Source organism: Haliotis rubra, unplaced genomic scaffold (genome assembly GCF_003918875.1).
Source record: "Haliotis rubra isolate DU_JTF1 unplaced genomic scaffold, ASM391887v1 Scf309, whole genome shotgun sequence".
Taxonomy (NCBI): Eukaryota; Metazoa; Mollusca; class Gastropoda; order Lepetellida; family Haliotidae; genus Haliotis; species Haliotis rubra.
Window position 1 is genome coordinate 629,950 of NW_025766979.1, and position 22,123 is coordinate 652,072.

The 22,123-nt window shown below is 41.9% G+C and overlaps 2 protein-coding genes across 2 annotated transcripts; both read right to left on the reverse strand.

Annotated features, from left to right (window-relative positions):
• Nucleotides 1-1,708: 1,708 nt before the first annotated feature.
• LOC124283051 lies at nt 1,709-7,229 on the reverse strand. Its single transcript, XM_046719071.1, has 6 exons — nt 7,127-7,229; nt 4,937-4,984; nt 4,261-4,418; nt 3,238-3,402; nt 2,693-2,739; nt 1,709-1,806 (listed from the first exon to the last, which is right to left on the reverse strand). The coding sequence occupies exons 2-6, from the start codon at nt 4,978-4,980 to the stop codon at nt 1,759-1,761; spliced, it is 462 nt and encodes a 153-aa protein (XP_046575027.1). The 5' UTR covers nt 4,981-4,984; nt 7,127-7,229; the 3' UTR covers nt 1,709-1,758.
• Nucleotides 7,230-16,711: 9,482 nt separating this feature from the next.
• Nucleotides 16,712-21,901, reverse strand: LOC124283052. Its single transcript, XM_046719072.1, has 6 exons — nt 21,776-21,901; nt 21,593-21,654; nt 20,294-20,448; nt 19,182-19,346; nt 18,697-18,743; nt 16,712-16,854 (listed from the first exon to the last, which is right to left on the reverse strand). Exons 2-6 carry the CDS (start codon nt 21,634-21,636, stop codon nt 16,810-16,812), a joined length of 456 nt encoding a protein of 151 aa, XP_046575028.1. The 5' UTR covers nt 21,637-21,654; nt 21,776-21,901; the 3' UTR covers nt 16,712-16,809.
• Between the last annotated feature and the right edge of the window lie 222 nt (nt 21,902-22,123).

Genomic DNA, 22,123 nt, shown 5'->3' on the forward strand with positions numbered 1-22,123 from the left:
ATGATAAATCCAACAGAAACTGACAACTACTTTGATTTAAATTTTGGGACTAGATTTTGTCAAATCATCCATTGTCGCCTCAAGCTCGGCTGTAGTGATCTGAACGCAGACAGATATAATCGACATATATCAGAAACAGCTAAGTGTTCATGTGGTCATTATAATGAAGACGTCATTCAGTACCCATTACATGTCGGAACTATCAAAATTTAAGAACAACGGTGTATTTTTATATTCAAGGATACGATGTGAAAACTACCTTATACGGTAACGGCGCATTGGATAACTCAACAAATTGTGACATTCTAAACTCATTACACCAGTTCATTTCTAAAAGTAAGCGCTTCCAGTGATTATCACCTCTACATATACATGTATATTCAATGCAAGACAAGATTTATATAACTTGATTTTCTGCGGCAGCTCTTTTCGTTGCTAGGCACAACCAACACCATAACCAAATATTTATTATTCAATCTTTTTTCTGAGTGTAATTTTGTTTCAGTAGTATTCTTTTCTTGTCGGACTATTTCAAATATGTATCCAGCTATATTGGAACCGTGAACTGGAGCGGCGTTTATATAAGCCACTTGGCTTGTTCGCCTATCCAGGTTTCTGTATTGACGGAATAAAAATATGTTTAAACCATACGTGGCCAGTCCCTATGCTTGAAGGCTCAATTTGGTTGCTCATGGAATGGCCGTGTATCACTAAGCCTTCAAAATATTTTAAGGGGTCAAGTATGGCCTAGTCATCTAAGGCGTCCAAGAATCATCTGATCATGGGTTCGAATCCCATGTTCTTACTGACCGTTCCTATCCCGCGCCATACCTACGCCTGTTGGTTTCAGCAATGTGGTCTAAGATCTGCTTCATTCCGGGTTTTACTCCCACTTTAAACAGACATGCTGTAACTGGTAAATTGACTAAACGGAAATATACGAAACTCACCCGCTGCAGATGTAACACAATATCAAGTAGGAATCACATATATAGGATTAACTTTATGCGTATCACTGTACGGAAATATACATATGTGAATCAACTTTGTGAGATGCGCAGTCACTTTTGTTCCCTATTTTTCTTCGCCGCTGTAATTAATCAAGTTTGGACCTGACAAACCAGTGATTGATATCACGAGCAGGGATCAATGTTACTGGGGCACGATGACATTAAAGTCAACGCGATCGTACCCTCTACTACTAGCGGAGTGAGTGAGTGGGTAGGATTTGAGTGAGTGAGTGAGCGGGTGGGTAATATTTGAGTGAGTGAGTGAGCGGGTGGGATTTGAGTAAGTTAAGTGAGTGGTTGGGTTGGATTTGAGTGAGTGAGTGAGCGGGTGGGTGGGATTTGAGTGAGCGGGTGGGTGGATGGTATTTGATTTGAGTGAGCGGGTGGGATTTAAGTGAGTGGGTGGGTGGGTGGATGGGATTTGAGTGAGCGGGTGGGTGGGATTTGAGTGAGTGAGTGAGCGGGTGGATGGGATTTGAGTGAGTGAGTGAGCGAGATGGTGGATAGGATTTGAGTGAGTGAGTGAGCGGGTGGGTGGATGGGATTTGAGGGAGTGAGAGGGACTGTTTTAACAATACTCTGTAAATATGATGTAGGGAACAAACAACATCTGGAGAAATGAACCCAGACCTTTTGCGTAACGAGTGAACCCATTCACCACGAGGCTACCCAAACACAAGATTAACGAGTAACAAGTGAACAATTCTAGTTTGATTTATTTGCTTCAGTTGTGTTGTCCGTGGTAGAATTAGGCGGTTGGGTCCTTGTGTGAGTGAGGGACACAGTCTTGGTACAGCTGAAAGAACAACAAGAAGGTATTAACAACATCCCCATGGAGCTGAACAACACCATGACAACAGCCAGGTAATGCTAGTTGGTCATATGTTGTGTTACAGTGAGTGAGTGAGTATGGTTTTACGCCGCTTTTAGCAATATTCCAGCAATATCACGGCGGGGAACACTAGAAATGGGTTTCACACATTGTACCCATGTGGGTGATCCAACCCGGTCTTCAGCAAACGCTTTAACTACCGCCCCACAACTTTGTAGATATTGTATAAAGCATGTGCTGTTCATGTGCAATGCAGTGTGCAAGGAAAATTCCACTTTTATTAAGGTGGTGTTTTATTAATGCTGATGTCTCTCTATATATTTTACGAAACAAGGCAAAAAATTGCTGCACAGTCAGTATATTACATATGTTTTATGTTCTTTAAACTAGAATGACAGATGGACGTCTTCGGGTGACGAGCGGACGCTTTAACCACTGGGCTACCCCACCAACCCTCGTGTAAAAGAACCCATGAAGGTCCGGGTTAGAATGTGCCTTCAGTAACCCTTGCTTATCGTAAGAGGCGACTAACGGGATCGGGTGGTCAGGTTCGCTGACTTGGTTGACATATGTCATTGGTTCCCAATTGCGCAGATCGATGCTCATGCTGCTGATCACTGGATTGTCTGGTCCATACTCGATTATTTACAGACCGCCGCCATATAGCTGGAATATTGCTGAGTGCGGCGTAAGACTAAACTCACTCACTCACTCACTCACTCACTCACTCGTGTAAAAGACAACCTCAGAGCGTCACAGACGTCGAGTGCATTACACGACAATGCATTAAGACAACACCAGTGCGTCACAGCAGAACAAATAGGGAAGACTTTGTGTCGAGTTGACTCACATGTGTCATGTAGATGGTGAATTCCACTTCAGATACTCTGCCATCGGCTGAAGCAAAAAAAACACACGTGTGAGTCTTGGAAACACTTCTTGAAAAAATCATTTACTCACCTGCACAAGAATGAGTGAGTGAGATCAGGTCCGCTTTTAGCAGTATTACTGCAATATCATATCAGAGGACACCAGAAATGGGCTTCACTCATTGTACCCATGTGGGGAATCGAACCAATGTCTGCGGTGTGACGAGCGAACACTTTAACCACTAGGCTACCTCGCCGCCCTTAACCCGCACACGAGATAAGCATCATGATTTTATATTGTATAGATCCCGCACTACGAGATATTTAACAAATACGGGTAAGTGCACGTCATCCTTTTTTCTAAGAAACGGGGGAAAAGTGACATTATGGACAGTTTATTTCATGAGTGAATGAGTCTATGAAGCCGCTTTCAGTAGTATTGAAGTAATATCTCTGTGGGGACGCCTGCAAACACCCATCCACACATTCCTCCACAACTCCCAGTGGTATCAATATGGCGACTTACTGTCCAGATCCACCAGCGCCTTGAGACCGGGAACGTCGTACAGGCCCAAGAAACCGTCGTTGGTGCGGTCGAAGTGGTCGAAGAGGTATTCGGCGAATTCTGGGACGTCCTTGTAATATTCGTGCCACTTGGGGATGAACTCCTCGCGTGTGATCATACTGTCGGCTGTTTGAGGGAGAGCGTTACCATAGAGATACGATTGTCATATTTTGGGGGAAGGATATACATGGATGAGGAAGAGCGTTACCATGGCAATCCGAATAAACTTGGATGAGGAATGGCACTTGCTTTTCGTACTGAGACTGATCGTATAAACTCCACACACCATTCCATCAACATATGTCGTACTGAGACTGATCGTATAAACTCCACACACCATTCCATCAACATATGTCGTACTGAGACTGATCGTATAAACTCCACACACCATTCCATCAACATATGTCGTACTGAGACCGTATAAACTCCACACACCATTCCATCAACATATGTCGTACTGAGACTGATCGTATAAACTCCACACACCATTCCATCAACATATGTCGTACTGAGACTGATCGTATAAACTCCACACACCATTCCATCAACATATGTCGTACTGAGACTGACCGTATAAACTCCACACACCATTCCATCAACATATGTCGTACTGAGACTGATCGTATAAACTCCACACACCATTCCATCAACATATGTCGTACTGAGACTGATCGTATAAACTCCACACACCATCACACCATTCCATCAACATATGTCGTACGACTACACACATCATGATTGATCGTGTAAGCTCCACACATCTTTTATCAACTACCTTCGCGCCAATACACATTCAGATTGATGGTGCACGCTCCATACATCATTTTCAGTTACCGACGACCCACGTATCATATTCTGATTGATCAGGTGAGCTTCACACATTTTCAGTCATACAGTTGGTGCTACAACACCTTTTAATTGATCATGTAAGCTTCACACATCACCGCTTGCTACAACAAGAACCACTACACCATCTCACGTTACCGTTGCTGTCAAACCGTCCGACAAACTCGATGAGCAGCTCCAGGTCGGAGATGTACTGGTCTTTGTTGGTGTCCATATCATTCATCACTTTCCCGATGACGACGTCTGCCGACAGCTGCTCGGCGTTGGTGTGGATGCAGTGCTGGATTGAGCCTTGCCTGTTGATATAGAAGGAAGAAATGTCAAGTCTAGGTCCCGGCCGTAACAGCAATATTACCACGTTGTTAGCGGGCCACGTTTTGTTTGTTTTTTAACGCCGAACTCGATATATATGTATCACGACACATTTAGTCGCCTCTTACAACAAGCATGGGTTGCTGGGCACTGTTACGTGATCTTGATTTCCTAGTGGTATGCTCTACCACATGATGAGTTGGGAGTAATCTCCCTTGATTGTGTTTTTGAAGGTCGTCGATTAAACATCGTGTCTTTGGAAGTCAACGTGTCTTCTTGTTGGCCTGAAACCTCAAACCAGAGCACGTAACAGGCACCAATTCGAACCCGGAATCCCATGGGGATTATGTGCCCTCGTGCCAAAGAACTTGTAGATACTAACCTATATTTGTCGGTGTTTTGAAAGCTGAAAGTTATCCTGATAGAATATTTTGTTAATCGTTACGGTGTGCAACTTCTTCCAGTGTTACGTCCAATAAGACAACAGGTCAAGGTCACTCACCCGTAGGCTGATGCTGCGAGGAGTAGGACACCGAAGAGGAACATGATTCTGGAACATCAAGGTGAAGGTCGTTAGCGATTACGATTATTTTATATTCTGATGACTTTGGTTGAAAATGTAGCTTAAACTGTCGGTCTAAGGAAAGTATGTACATTAAAATTGGATTTGAAAACTTACGACGGTTATCAAAACATTGTCAGGCAGAAAACAGTGCCCGGGACAGTGCCAACTTCAGTTCCAATACAACTATGCTACCTGCATCCAATACTTCTTGGATTAACCATTTCTTGTTTCAGCCACCCCAAACATTGGTGTACACTTTCGTTTCCCCGTCCGAGCTTTAAGAAGAACTTTGAGAAGGTCTTATGTGCTATCAGATCTGATCAGATCTATTCAGTGAGAAAGATGTGTCAATATATCGGAGAGAAGAGGACTTTAAAACAGCCCTCCATCTAAAATATAGAGACTTTCCAATAAGGTTATTAGTTTATTTATGGATATTATGAAGTTTTGAAGTTTACAAGACGTGGTCTTGTGTACTGTACGGTCATTATTACACATCAGTATTAACACTCCGGGATTAACAGTAATTTCTTCAACAAAGTTCAAGCTTGACAAAAAGGACTGACTGAGTTTGGTTTTACGCCGCTTTTAGCAATATTCCAGCAACATCACGGCGGGGGACACCAGAAAAGGGCTTCACAAATTGTACCCATGTGGGGATTCGAACCCGGGTCTTCGGCGTGACGAGCCAACGCTTTAACCATTAGGCTACCCCACCGCCCCTTGAAAAAAGGAAGATATGTTGATGTGCGGTTCTGTTTAGCACCGGATGCCCCAAGTGCCCATATGGTCTAGCGGCTCCCCGGCATTCCTTTGTACCTTACATAGGCGGATCCAGGGGTGGTGTGTGGTGTGTGGTGGTAGAGTGTGTGTGTGTTAGCAGGGGTGCGCACCCCCCTTTTGTCCTGAAAGTTTATTAAATGACCATTGAAACTCTCGTGAAATTGAAGTGTGCAAACCCCCACCACCCCTTCTCAATAGTGTGTGCACCCCCACCCCCTTTCTCAAATAGCTTACCGGAACTAGTGAGTGAGTGAATTTAGTTTTACGCCGCACTCAGCAATATTCCAGCTATATGGCGGCGGTCTGTAAACAATCAAGTCTGGACCAGACAATCCAGTGATCAACATCATGAGCATCGATCTGCGCAATTGGGAACCGATGACATGTGTCCACCAAGTCAGCGAGCGTGACCACCTGATCCCGTTAGTCGCCTCTTACGACAAGCATAGTCGCCTTTTGTGGCAAGCATGGGTTGCTGAAGACCTATTCTACCCCGGATCTTCACGGGTCACCGGAACTAGTATTAACGAGCGAGTCAGTACGAAGTCCCGTTGTCGTTACTCACGCAACTTGCCCAGATGAATGAAACAATGTTGACAACAGCACAGTAAACACATTGTGCCTTTGAAACCTTTTCTGACATACACAGGCGCTCCTCATGTAAGATACAGTCTTGTCAAACATCAATGATGGTCCGTCAGTACTTGGTGCCCAATTGCGTAACATCGAAAAAAACACTTTAGCCGAAGTCTAACGTGTGTATACTTTCTGCCCGACGGGGTTTAGGGGGAACTTGTTGAACGTGAGGTAAATAAAACAATATAACCACAGCAAATCGCGAGGTTTGTTTGTTTGTTGTTTAAGAACAATATTCCAGCTATACGGCGGTATATAAATAATCGAGTCCCGACCCGACAATCCAGTGATCAACATCATGAGCATCGATCTGCACAATTGGGATACGATGACATGCGTCAACCAAGTCACGAGCCTGACCACCCGATCCCGTTCGTCGCTTCTTACGGTTGTTAAAGAACAATTCAAACCGGAGCTTCACGTTTACCATCCATCAGGTGATCGTAAATATCATATCATGTCAATGACATGCCCATTTAGAATTTTCGCTCTGATAGAATTGAAATTTTGTTGAAAGCGCCATTTATACAACTGTTCAAGAAATAGTAATCCTAAATAGTGGTCCTTGGTCCATTTCGCACACGGCTCTTTTTTTCACACAGAATCGCGGCTAAAGTATGTTGTTGCAATGTAAAATAATTGTATCTATCGAGGAAATGAAAATGTTTTGAAGGTTACTTCAGTAATCGACGTGGAACAGCAACCTACCTGGATTTGCCCAAGACGTCAAATGTGGGCTGGGAAAGTTTATCTTATTGTTGAAATATCCGCGCACCTGTCGTGGTCTCGCGGCGTCAGGGATGGGATGGTGCGTGTCACTCGAACAGTAATCTACCATATCTTCGAGAAGAACAAATCAGAAAGCAACTATTATTATGAACCGTGTTGTTGGTTTCAGGGACGGTGACCTGTAGCGATGTCAGAAACCACTGGCAATAACAAACACCCATTTATAGCGAACGATCGGATAAAACGAACTGTCGACAATAACAAGCATACGGTTATAACGCACATACGGTTATCACGAACAATGTGGTTTACTAAACAATATCCACTCGAACACAACCAACATACTTATATATACGTTAAAACCGCCTGTTCATTGTTCTCCGTTTATAAGACACAACTTTAAAGGGGAACAGTCAGATATAACGATCATTCGGCTATTGCGAACATAGTTCTTTATCGAACATGCGGCTTTAACAAACATTCGGCTCAAACAATCTAAACAATGTAATATATGGAACAAAGGGCTTATACCGTTAGGACGGAGCTTCAAACAACAAACGGGCAGAACAGAAAACATGCCTTGGTGAGCAGGAAAAACTGTTTCTCTGAAAATATTTCGATTTTTTGTTTAGAAAATCATATGTCATATCTACACTATATACGGAGCGTTACTTTTTGTATTTTTGTACCAAAACAATCGTATACATTATTTCTAATACAAAACAAATGTTGGGTTGGGATTGCCGAAGATGCAAAGCGGAAGTCACGTGTACCTTTTTACCAATGTTGTGTTATACCGTTGATGGCATAAACATATTGTGTTTTAGACCTACTTATCCGACCTGGATATTTTATGTGTAGGAGAAAATAGAACTACAAATACTGTCAAACAGTGGCGTGTGTAGTTTTAGTGGAGGTGCACAGTCAGAACCCCTCCCCCACCAAAAACACCTAACAAAACAAACAAACAAAGCAAAAAACAAAACAACCCCCCCAAAAACAAACCAAAACACACAACAAAAACCCCGATAACAACAACAAAACAACCCAAACAACAAAACAAACCAAAACAAAAAACCAACCGAAAAAGCTCAACAACAACATAAACACACTAACAATAAGAGGAAACAAACAAAGCAAACAAAAACAAACACCCCCAGAAAAATCAACAAAAAAAAAACCCACACAAACAAAACAACTAAAAAACACTCCAAAAACAACCAACCAAACAAAATGCAATAAGAACAAAAACAGAACAACCCAAAAAAAAACCAAAACAACTAAAAACAACAAAAAGAAATTGTACTCTTGAAATATGAATATTACACAAACCTAAAATGTACGTTAATTTATTGTTTCTCAGCTGAAAACAGTCGGTGAACACACCTGTGAGACCCGTATCAAGCGTATGACCCTCGGACAGACAGGTCTTATATTGTTTCGTTTTTAGCAGCAAACATGGGTGTATACTTTCTTTTGCCCGGTACTGTATTTCAAACGTTCGTGGGCGGCGGGGTAGTCCAGTGGTTAAAGCGTTCACTCGTCACGCTGAAGATCCGGGGTCGATTCCCCACATGGGTACAATGTATGAAGCCCATTCCTGGTGTCCCCTGCCGTGATATTGCTGGAATATTGCTAAAATCGGCCTAAAGCTAAACTCACTCACTCAACCACTCGTAGCTCTTACAAATGTATCTTATATGCTCTCGGCACGGGAGTGGAATAGTGGCGTGCTCTGTCTACCCCCATTTGTGAGAACTCCCAGTTGTGAGACTCCCAGTTGTGAGACTCCCAGTTGTGAGGCAGTGGAGTAGGTAATTAGCAAAGAAAACACACCTTACTCCCCTATCTGATAGAATGGATTAACCCCAGCTAATTATGGATTAACTATTTAACTGAATCTTGTGGAGGTAACTTAATGAAACTCTAGAAGATAAAGTAATTAACCTACTCAGATAAATGGCTTTAAAAAAATAAACACTTTGTGTAGGTAACTTCGTGATCATTTGATTGAGAAATTAATTTACCTACTCAGATTTACGTGTTTGAAAAATCTAGCAATAACTGTTGTAACTATAATTAATCCAAATGTATTTATTAACCTTTGACTGCTCTTTCCGATCACCATTATGGCAGGCCTTCAACAAGTAGAATATATCACCAGTTCACGATAATCTTTTTCAGTATTTCAGTATCTAATGAAAACAATAAATGCTCTTCAACGAACAATGTCTTCTGTGTTAATTAACTCATTAATGAACTATGCCTCCTGCGGGAACTCTTCTGCAACAGGGCTGTTCCCACTTTCATCGTTGGGATGGGGAAGCACCACCTGTGTGCACTGAACCATTAATTAATGTGTCTCACAATTGGGAATTCTCACAAATGGGAGGACACCGCGTGCTCTTATGTAAACTTTTCAATTAAATTTGATCTACTTTACAGACTGCTTAGGATATTACCAGGTCTTCTGACTATCAGTCTTTCTGATCTGGAACAGGATGCCTGATGATAAGATTCCAACCAAACTAGCTGCTGCTAAATACAGTACTTTCGTTCTACGGTCCAAATTGTTTCCACAGGCCGCGATAACCTGCTTTTGTATTTCAGTTAAGGAATTTTAACATAAAAAAGTAGGGGATAGGAAGTATAAACGTTAACAAACATTTCAAAGACAGACATCTTATGAACACACCACCATTTCTCTTAATCATCACCCCTAAACAAAACGCATGGGATGCACGTGCACAAAGCAGCAGCCCCATAGACGTGCATGGGGTGTCATTCTTAATTTTGGTGATTTTCAAGAAGGTCGATAAATCACTGTACACCATTAATTTTGACAATCATCTTGCATTTGAAAATGAAAATCGTACACATGCAAATATTATGTCATACACAATCATCTTTCAAGAGCGATGACTATACAAATAGCTATATCAACATTGACTGACTCCGATATATCTCCCACTTTTTTCAATCGTAAATTAAAAAGGAAGTTCATCTACTTTTTAGTAGAGTATATTATATCCCGTCGACGTGTATGAGAGGTTATGCTACCTTCAAGTGAGAAGTAATGACAGGCAAGAAAATTATTTATACATGATCAGAATCGAATCTTTCTTGTGTTTTTCTCTTCATTTTGGTTTTACTTGCAAAGTCAAAATAACCAGCTTGAAAGTAAATCACGTGACCAACCTGTTTGTTGTGACGTGGTGGCATCGCTGTTATTTAGTACATCTGACCTTGATAAACAGGGTCTTAAACCATCTGATATGTTCCCATGCAAAAGGTCAGGTGCCACATAAAACACTATTCACTCACTCACCCACACACTCAAATCAACTTTATAAAATCCAGCAAAGGTAATAAGAGAGATAATATGAGCGCATTCTAGTCCACCCGTGGCCCCATTCACAAACACACCCAAAGGTGAACAAGTGTTCACACAAAAATAGTACACGTCAAAGTAGGAGATTGCCCAGGACATATTTTTTGTCACTGGTGCGTCAAAGACAAGACCCATGTCTTGTGAATAATCTCAGCTATCTTGTCATAATAAGGCCATCACCAGAGCTTCATATATACTCCTCACAAAAAATTAAGCAATGCGTATTTTCAGTGTAATATCTTTATCAATTTCGATAGCGATTTTTGCCGACATGTTACAGAAAGGTAAATATTCAAAGAATACATAATCTTTAGTGACCGTCAAATTGATTTATCTGATAAAATTGACAACATCACCCGAATACAACCACCCACAGAAACAACGTGCAAAATGTGTGGCATGAATGTGCTCCACGCTTCACGCATGCACCTTGATCGGTGTAAACCTACCTGTAATCATTCCTCTGGCACAACAAGCGGGTCCTAACTTCATTTTTTATGGATGATAATGCCCGTCCATGGATGATAATGCCCGTCCATGGATGATAATGCCCGTCCATGGATGATAATGCCCGAGAAAGAGTTGCTAACTATGTTCTTTAGAATAACAACATGACACATATAGACTGGCCTGCAAGGTCACTTGTTCTTAATCCCATTGCACATGCTTGGGGCATTATTGGAAGTCGTGTTTACGGTCTCCATGTTCACCCCAAGACTCTGGATGACCTTGAGCAGGTGTTACAGAGAGAATGGCAGAACATTCCACAACAGCAACTTTAAAGGCTCATTTGGTCAATGCAAAGGGGTGTAGAAGCTTGCATTTGTGTTCATGGTGGTCATACGCGTTACTGAACACTGCTTCACTATCCAAAACTTGAACCTTAATGCAGCACATTTTGCACGACTGTTTCACGGGTACATTCTTTTGATGATTTTTAAGTCTATTATTGCTCAATACCATTCCATTTCGTTAATCATGTGTACGTGTGATTCACCATTCTATTGCATCATTCCATGATTTGCAATTTCAATAAATGAATATGTTATGAGACTAAAAATTTGTGTTGCTTAACTTTTGTGAGGAGTATATATAATCTGGATCTATTTTCTTGTGAAATATATATTTAGGCGTGGGACATGATAAGGCCAGATTGCTAGTTTGATTGTGGAGGTGTCAGTTAGAGGTGTGGTCTCACTGTCTTGTGACACGTGTTATCTAAATCCTTTCAGCTATTTTCAGGAAATCATTCAGTTTTCCTTGATAGCAATCTATCCATCTTGTATAGTATGACCAGAAATTATTGAGAATTTTAGGAATATGTTTAATTGGATTTCTAGTATAACCAACCTTGACCAGCTATCAAGTGCTTGGTTTCATTCAAGAGAGACAACTCCGTTAATCATTTTTCATTAGTTTGTGAAGAGTTATCCCTCTTTGTTTACTTGCTAGCAGACGACATTTTCAGTGATCCTCAGTATGGATGATTTAAAGAAGAGGAAGTTGATTTTAGAGTATTATAACAAGGACATCAGATCAGCTAAAGTGATTTCAAGTAGAACAGGCATCCCTTTGTCCACTGTTTATCGTGTTTTGAAAAATATTGCAAATGGATATGGCATTGAGCACTAGGGAGGCGCAGGTTGGCCCAGAAAATTGACTGTCGGTGACAGGAGGTGGCTTGGTATTATTGTTTCTAAAAACAATCGAAGGAGTTTAGAAAACTTAAGGCTGGATATGATTGATGGAAGAACGGTGGCTGTCTGTAAGGAGACAATTAGAACTGAGCTTCATGCAATGGGTTGGCAGAAAAGTCGAGGAGTTCCATCACAGATCATGAAACCTGAACAAATGGAGCGAAGGTTGAACTGGTGCTTACAGCATAGAAATTTTAACAGGGGCAATGTGATTTTCTCAGATGAAAGTTCTGTGTGGCTGTTTCTTAATACACTGAAATTCTGGACCAAACAACCTGAAAAACCTTTGTATCAGCGCCCAAAGTACAGTCTGAAATTTAACGTGTGGGGTGGCATATCTGTGTTAGGGGCAACGCCCCTCTGTGTCTTTGAAGGGAATATGAACAGTGAGCGGTACACAGATATTCTCGAGGGACAATTACTTCCATCTGCACACATGTTCTATGGAAATGTTTGGATTTTCCAGCAGGACAACGACCCAAAACATCGTTCAAAGCATTCACAGGCCTGGTTTCGGACCCAAAATATGACATTATTAGATTTGCCAAGCTATAGCCCTGACCTAAATCCAATAGAAACTATTTGGGGACTTATGAAGGAAAGTGTCAATAAGAAAAATCTGACAAATATTGCTGAAATGAAAGAAGAGGTGGTCCGATATTGAGACAGCATGGACCACGACTTTCTAACTTCTTTGATCAGTAGTATGCCCCGCCGCATTGAAGCCTGCATTGCTGCCCATGGTGACTTGACAAAATACTAACTGTTCACCTGTCTTTGAATCTGGAGTTATGTTTTGCTAATATTCACATTTAATACGTGAGTAATGAGTGAAAAAAATTAAGAAAGTTACAATCTTTAAACGCTCAATAATTTCTGGTTGTACTGTATCATATATCGTGACTGAATATTGGCTGTCTGATATGAGGTTTATACATATACTACCCATCAAAAGTTTAGACTCCCAAGTGTAAATGTAGCCACTTACTTCAGTCAACTGTTATAAACTAGATTTTGCAAAATATTCCATACTGATTAAAGGTGTTGTTTACACATGAACTGATGTATTGTAAAACAAATTCGTAATGTTGAAAAGATTACTGTCATGAGTTCAATATATGATCAAACTCAGTGACAATTGACGAATTCTTAACAAAACTTTACACCAAAACGCAGCTGTTCACATGTACGATATTTGCACATGCTTTTCAGCAATTTGATGCATGATCCTCGTGCAATTCATCTGCATGCGGTTTGCAGTTGGTTCACAAGTTTATGGAGAAATTCATCTTTAATGTAACCACATGTGTACACATAACATATAGTGAGAGCTTTAAGTGATAGGTAGTATACATAGATGTTCGAAGATTTCTCTAGTTAAACGTTGCGGCTATTCTCAACCTACACCGTTGTTATATCATTGAAGTACAAAACAGATTTGACTTGACATGTCCAGAGTGAGTGAGTGAGTGACTTTTAGTAGTATGCTGCTTTTAGCAATATTCCAGTAATATCCCGGCGGGGGACACCAGAAATGGGCTTCACACATACCCATGTGAGGAATAGAATCCAGGTCTTCAGCGTGACGAGCGAACGATTTAACATCTAGGCTACCCCACCACCCCTAGACGCTTTAGTAGTAAACATGTAGCATTGTACTATTGTGTTTCCAAGAAATTACCCGTGAAGATCCGGGTTAGAATATTGATCTTCAGTAACCCATGCTTGTCGTAAGAGGCGACTAACGGATCGGGTAGTCCGCGAAGAATCAGTCGTGCTCAAACTGCATATTCGGTTGAACAACTCCAAATGATTCCATGCTTAGTATTTGAGTCTGTTTAAACAACGTCAAAGCCAGAGTGAGTGAGTGAAAACTATCGTCACATCAGCAGTAGTTAATAATAAGTAATAATGTGTCCATTTATATAGCGCCAAACTCCACACTCGGTATGCTCATAGCGCTAACAATCAAGGCACAGCACATTATTACCCCGGATAACCCAAGCTGCCTGTTAGGCGCTAGAAGGTTATAGTCATATGACTTTTTCCACCGGGTACCCATTTTCCTGCTGGGTGAACAGAGACAATTTTGAACAAACTCACTTGCCTGAGGTGAGACCACATGTCACATGTGCTTCGTTGTGGGGCAGGACTCAAGTCCTAGAAACTCTCAGGAGTCAAGCTGCCAAACACGGTCACCCATCCAAGGACTCTCCGCGCTCGACGCTGCTTAACTTCACCGATTTGTGACCTGAGCTGTGAGCACAGGACCACGCGCCGCCATATCGTGTCGGGAGAAAAATAAACATCAATGACAAATATATTTCAACTGTATCAAATCCTGTCGTAGGAGGGCAGTACAACAACCAGACAATTACATAATTATTAGATTATCATTAGTTTGAGGGCATATAAAATATTAAACGATAAAAAGATAACTACAATATAAAAACCGGCTAGAGACCGCTTGAGAATAATCGAATTCCATAATTCTATTATCAGCATTTGGCATGAAAGGCAAATAGCAGTGCAAATTATACTGAACAAAAAAGAAACTTCACTTTTGGTGAAATGAAATGTATTACAAGGTTGTGAATATGGGCGAATGTCATCATGACCAGGTCCAACCCATTCTCTTCCCACAGAGGTTACTTGTCTTATCTTCCTACGAACCTCTGTTCTAATACGGCCATATTTCCCGGTTCTCGTAAAATCCCCTAGCGGCAAAAGATCGCAACACGAATTATCTCCCTTCTTTCTATCCAATCAGAACACGTGTTACATCGACTTAGATTCAACTTGACTAACACAAGCAAATGTGGGGCCACAAATATCCCCCATCTGCCGGGGACTTGTGTTGATGTTACACACAAGACGTTTAATGGCTAGCTTGTCCGTTGTCAACGAGGGCGATGGAGACGCCACTGATCCGCCATCGCTGAGTTCTGTCTAGGGAAACGTTTATCGCGCAGGGGAAGAAGGTTTCTCGAAGAATACGGAAATTACCGAGGCCTTGCGAATGATCACTTTTGAAACAACGTCGCTGATTGCACAACTAAATCTGATTGCCTCCAATCACGAGTCTTGAACGCTCACACCATGAAAGGGCCGTATTAGACTGACTGACTGACTGAGTTTGGTTTTACGCCGCTTTTAGCAATATTCCAGCAACATCACGGCGGGGCCGTATTAGAACAGAGGTTACGTAGGAAGATATGACAGGAGTAACCTCTGTGGGAAGAGAATGGGTCCAACCTGGCACATCCGTCCATTTCTACTGTGGTGAACCACGTGTGGTGCATGCAGCACGATCTTTTGCGTCATGTGACCACAATTGCACGTACCTATCAAAAGGTGTGCAGAATTTGCTGCTGATTAGAAGAATAAACACACGTTAACAATCCATGAGAGATAAACAATTCTCATGTCAGTCTTTACAAATGTTGAACGTAAACATGCAGTTGACAAGCTCCAGGCTGGCCGGTCTACTGTGGCTGTGCACGTGCCATGAGATGCAGCAGACGGACAATTTACTACCTGGGGACGTGTGCATGAAACGGGTACGACATCTGCTAGCCTCAGGTCACCATGTGACAGGTGACGTCACATGCCGAGGACAATCAAATTCTCCAACGTCATTTTCGTAATTGTATCACGACAACAACGTCAACCAGTAACGCAATGTTTAGGGGCCGCGTAAGTGCCCAGACAAACGAAATCACTTCCGCTGCCAATCTTCGTGCCTGAAGATGTTGGGCCTATTCTTGAACAGGTAAGCCGTAATGAACAGTCTGTTTCGACACGAAAAAATACGGGTACTGACGACATGGAGAGGCCATCGAGATCACCTGACTTCAATCCCATCGAACACGTATGGGGTGCTCTCGGAAGAAGTCTTGTGTCTTGAGACGACAAGCCAAGAATGTTCAAGAGCTGGTCGCCATGTTGGTACAGCAATGGCGCAGACTGTCTAATGCTGTTTTCACGAGTGTTATGCAGTAAAAGAGACAACGTTAACGTTGCCTTGCTGTTGAGAGTGCAAGAGAGGGGCATGCGCGGTACTGAGCAAAGCTCCAATACAGATTGCTAGTCCCCGTGAAATAAAAAAAATGGCCCCCATCGTGCTACTGTTGACTGTGGAGGGTGCACCAAGCGCACCTGAATCATATTTTAGTTCACGCTCATTACGCCCATAAACCAGTTCTATCCACTTGTAACAAGCTTTGTGTGTTTGGGACATCAAGTAACAAATGTGAAGATTCTTTTTTTGTTTAGTATTGCATCCGTGAAAATCTATGATGACACCAGGTGTTTGAAGAAAGAGTACTTTTGCGCAGCTTGACCGGAAGCACCCTCCAATCAATGTACATAAAAATGTCAGTGTATGTTGCCCGACGCCGCACAACAATATAATCTTAGCATCTTAGCAATATTACAGCAATATCACGGCGGGTACAGAAATGAGAAAGTCACACATGGTTCAGGACCGAAATTTTATTTTCACATTCAGTCAGAAATACTAAGGCATGAATAACGAAACGGTGGTTTACCCAGGAAGTGACGTCACATGATGTTCAAGCAGTATTTTGAATCTTGAATGGCACACAGTCTTGATAGAGCTGAAACAACACGTGACAAATACACACCCTGAAAATGTCGGATATTTTGGGTTATGGCATTACAAACCCGTGAAGATCCGGGTTAGAACTGATCTTCAGTAACCCATGCTTGTTGTAAGAGGCAACTAACGGGATTGGGTGGTCAGGCTCGCTGACTTGGTTGACACATGTCATTGTATCCCAATTGAGTAGATCGATGCTTATGCTGTTGATCACAGGATTGTCTGGCCCAGACTCGATTATTTACAGACCTAGAATATAGCTAGAATATTTCTGAGTGCGGCATAAAACTAAATTCACCCACTCAATATGGCATTACAACATTATCCCCCGATTACCGTAGTCAGAAACACATTGAACCCAATAAGACCGGGTATGCCATATCGTTTGTATCTTTAAACGGTTAAACTGAGTCATCGAACAATACCCGAAGGTGGGAAGACCTTCATGAAAACGTGACCTCTACGTCACAATGGAATTCCTTTGGAACTTTGTCTATTAAGCGTTATAGACTGTTCAAGTCCCACGTACGCCTTTCGTTATTGTCACAAATTTTCTATCCTCTTTTATCTGTCATAGGGTACTGTAGACAAAACGTATAAATATACTGGACAGCAAAAGAAACGCAAGTTTGAAAAAAGAAATCGCATAAAAGTAAGTGTTCATGTCTATGGAACGTTCATGGTAAAGTGACGTAACGATCCCAGATGAGATTTTGGCATGCAGTTTGACGTCCATACGAAACATTCGCACAAACACACCCAGAGTGCAGCAAACCCATAAATGTAGCACGTGCATCGACGGTTCTGGATGGAAAGCATGCATTTCACTCTGAGGTATCCTTTATAAAAGTTTGTGCCAAAAGACAGTTCAGTATTGACGCTAGGAGGTGTACACGCCACACAAACGAGGCCTAGACTAACGACTGAGCAGAGGGGAATGGTCATTGGAATGTTGCACGGAGGTAGCTCTGCAACCGCTGTAGCTAGACAATTGGCCTGTCATCTTACCACCATTACACAACTTGCTCAACGTCATCATCAAACCGGGGTTGCTGCTGATCGTTCCCGTACCGGACGGCCACGAGTGACAACTCATGCGCAAGATCGGTTCATCCGGGTCACTCATGTAAGGAACCGAACTCAAGCAGCAACAGTAACAGCAGCCTTAGTTCATGAGTCAAGGGGTACGATTAGGCGTAGTCAGGCTGCTGGAATCCACTGCCGACGGCCATATGAGGGGCCAATTTTGACACGTCAACAACGCCAGCGGCGTTTACGACCCTCACACAGCAAGGGTGTCGATGGAGTATTTGGCTCAGAGCAGCACTAACATTCTTCCATGGCCGTCTCTATCCCCGGATATGGCTCCCATTGAACATTCCGGGACGAAATTGGACGTAGGATTGCTGCAGGTAGACTTCCACTCACACTTGCACAGTTGGAACAGAGATTGGTGTTTGAGTGGAACCACTTGCCTCAGGCATTCTTTAAGACTCTAGTGACCTCAATGAGCGACGTTGCACGGCCTGTGTACAAGCTCAAGGTGGCTATATGCGGTACTAAAGATGGGGTATCCTTCCATTTGACGGACTGTGATCAATTTGAACTTATTGATATTCAATGTCAACAACAACCTTCAGATGTTAAACTGACAGTATTTTCTATAGAATAAATGATTAGACATAATTTTGGTTGTCTTCTATTTAAAAACTTGACAAAAAGCCAGACTTGCGTTTCTTTTGCTGTTCAGAATACATGAACCCAGAACCGTAGGTTGCTGGTTTTCCAAAGGGATGTAAATCAGTCACACTCGGGGCTGTGGCTGTGTTTTGATACTTACGTGAGTCAAATATATAGTGAACTCAATGTCCGATACTTTGCCGTCATCTGAAAAGGTACAAGAGTTGAATCACAAAATAGAAACAGCAGCAGCAGCACAACCACCACCACCGACAACAGCAACCCCCCCAAAATCACATACACAAAAGTGGTTACCGGGACATAGAGACAACTTGGATGAAGATAGTTGTTATAGAAACAAAACACGTGAAGATTAATCCGGGTTAGAAATGGTCTTCAGCAGCCCATGCTTGTCGTCAGTGGGACCGGGTGGTCAGACTCGCTGACCTGGTTGATGCAGCCCAAATATCCAAATGTTATAGAAAAGACCTAGAACCTGATGATGACGGTAGTCAACAGGGGATAAGACGTCACCGACGTCAGGTAAGGTTTTACTAAAATGAACTGTTTTACCACAGTCACTTTAACAGTTTTCAACTCTACCAGCGAAAGCAAAAAAATAATTTCAAATGAAGATCAACTCACGGTCGATGTCCATGATGGCTTGGAGAGGAACGAAGTCAAACAGCCCGAGGAAACCATCGTTCGTCTGGTCCAGATGCGTGAAGATGTAGTTGGCAAATTCCGGAACATCTCGGTATATCTCGTGCCATTTCGTAACAAACTCATTCTTTGTGATCATAGTATCCCCTGGAAGATACATTGAAAAGCAGTGAAGCATACGGCTTTAGGGATAACTTCTTGCGCGATGCTTCGGTGTAGGTTCCTTGTCGAATATTGATAAGTTTCATGTGCTATCCAGTTAGTCAACAAAGTCAACACAAGTCATCATATTGAAGTTTTTTATTTGATATCCACTTAGTCAAGAGAAGTCAGCATATTTAAACAAAATTCAGCATATTTAAAGGTTTCATTTGATATCCAGATTGTCAACAAAAATCAGCATATTGAAAAGGTTCTTTTGATGTCCAGATTGTCAACAAAAATCAGCATATTGAAAAGGTTTCATTTGCTATGAAGATTGTCAACAAAAATCAGCATATTGAAAATGTTTCATTTGATATCCAGATTGTCAACAAAAATTGTAAACCAAAAGTCACTGTGTGCTTTAATCTGATTGGTTGAAAAACATGATCAAATGGTATTTGAGTCCCGGAAATTCGCTGCGTATTAATACATTCAAACATCGCTCACACCATTGTATTGTTACGTCGTCAGCTGTGATGACGTCATTCAAATCATATTGTGACGTAAAGTCAGAATGACGTCGCAAATGAGCAGTTCCAGATGGTACGATGGGAGACAGCCGAAACGGCCGGCTGATGACATTTCACTGCTGTACCCGTACTCCATGTCAATGAGTGCAGACACAAAAACGTGTGTGGACCTTTTGGTTTACTTTTGTGTTTACAATGTCGATAAACTTCATGTGTTGGCCAATTTCCGGGTGTTATTGAGTATTTGAAGCACGGGAATATTTTATTTTAAACCTCCGGCTGACGCCGTCGGTTCCAAATAAATTCCCGTGCGCCTTTATTCTGAGTGGAAAGTGTCCTGGTTAAAACGACATATGATTTCACTATTTCCGAACAAAAGGTTTCGTTCTTGTATTTGATACAGACAATATATATATTTACCGTTTGAATCAAATTTTCCAACGAACTCAATGATAACCTCAAGGGCAGAAAGTTCATGGTCGCCGTTAACGTCGGCGTCAGCAACGATCGTCTCGATGACCTTGTCAGCTGCTATACTGTCAACGTTGCTGTGTATGCAGTGTAGTGGATCTTGGCTGTAGAGATTAACAATTAATATACTGCTGTTGTCGATGTACCTGGACATTGCTCACGACAGACTTACACCATGATGCTTTCTACATAACCTGATATAACACACTAAACAACCGTCCAAAATAACAATACTTCATCCATGCATTGGCAAAATACACCGTATAACACCTAACATTACAATGCTTCATGCATACCTTGCCATATTACATACGACCACTAGAACAGTGCTTCATGCATAGCTTGTCATATTATGCACAACTAGAAAATGTGCTTCATGCACGCCTTGCCATATTATACACGCCTGGAAGAGTGCTTCATGCATATCTTACCATATTATACACGACTACCAGAAGAGTGTTCTATGCATACCTTGCCATATTACAGGCAACAACTAAAAGAGTGCTTCATGCATAGCTTGCCATATTATACACAACTAGAAAATATGCTTCATGCACGCCTTGCCATATTATACACGCCTGGAAGGTATACCTTACCATATTATACACGACTAGAAGTGTGCTTCATGCATGCCTTGTCAAATTACACACGACTACAAGAACAGTGCTTCATGCACACCTTGCTATATTACACGCGTCAGCTAGAACAGTGCTTCATGCACACCTTGCCATATTATACACGACTACCAGAAGAGTGCTCTATGCATGCCTTGCCATATTACAGGCAACAACTAGAAGAGTGCTTCATGCATGCCTTGCCATATCACACACGACTACTACAAGAGTGCTTCAATCATACCTTGCCATATTACACACGACTATAACAGTGCTTCATGCATGCCCTGCCACATTACACACGACGAGAACGGTGCTTCATGCATACCTTGCGATATTACACACGACTAGAACAGTGCTTCATGCATGCCCTGCTACATTACACACGACTAGAACGGTGCTTCATGCATACCTTGCGATATTACACACGACGACTAGATTAGTGCTTCATGCATACCTTGCCATATTACATACGACTACCAGAAGAGTGCTTCATGCATGCCAAGCCATATTATACATGCCTACCAGAATATCACTTTGGGTTGTAAAAGGTTGCAACAAACAAGCTAACCAAGAAATAGTTTCTGCAATCACATAACATGTTCAAAAGAAACCACATATATGAACCACTCACCCGTACACGCCAACGGCGAGGAGAAGCGTTATAGCGAGGAACATTGTAACGGAGCCGAAATACTGTAAGAGAAGTGGAGTTTTTGTAAATGATGAAGTCAAGACGTCAAAACATTTAATACACGTCGTAAAAAAGACATAAATACATTCAGAGGCGTTAAATACATAATTACGTCATATTTACCACACTTAAACAGAAGACCACAAGTGTTCGGATTGTGTAACGTCAGTGTGCAGTAAGGGAATGAACAAACTTTATCATTTATCGCTATAAATAGAACTCCTAGCTCAACTTGAAAAATGTTCCCTATAAAGTTGAAAATATGGCATTGAGAGCCACCCACGTGGCCGATTCCCATGGTGGTAGGACTGATCAAGTTCGAGGTTATTTTCGACCTATCTTCACTCAAGGACGAAGTGCAGTTCATGAGATACAGTGAAATGAGGACTAGACCAGATCGTACTAGATAATGTAGAGACTGCTATTTGTACAGGAAATTACCTTTTTCGCTTATAACGAAATTACGGGTAT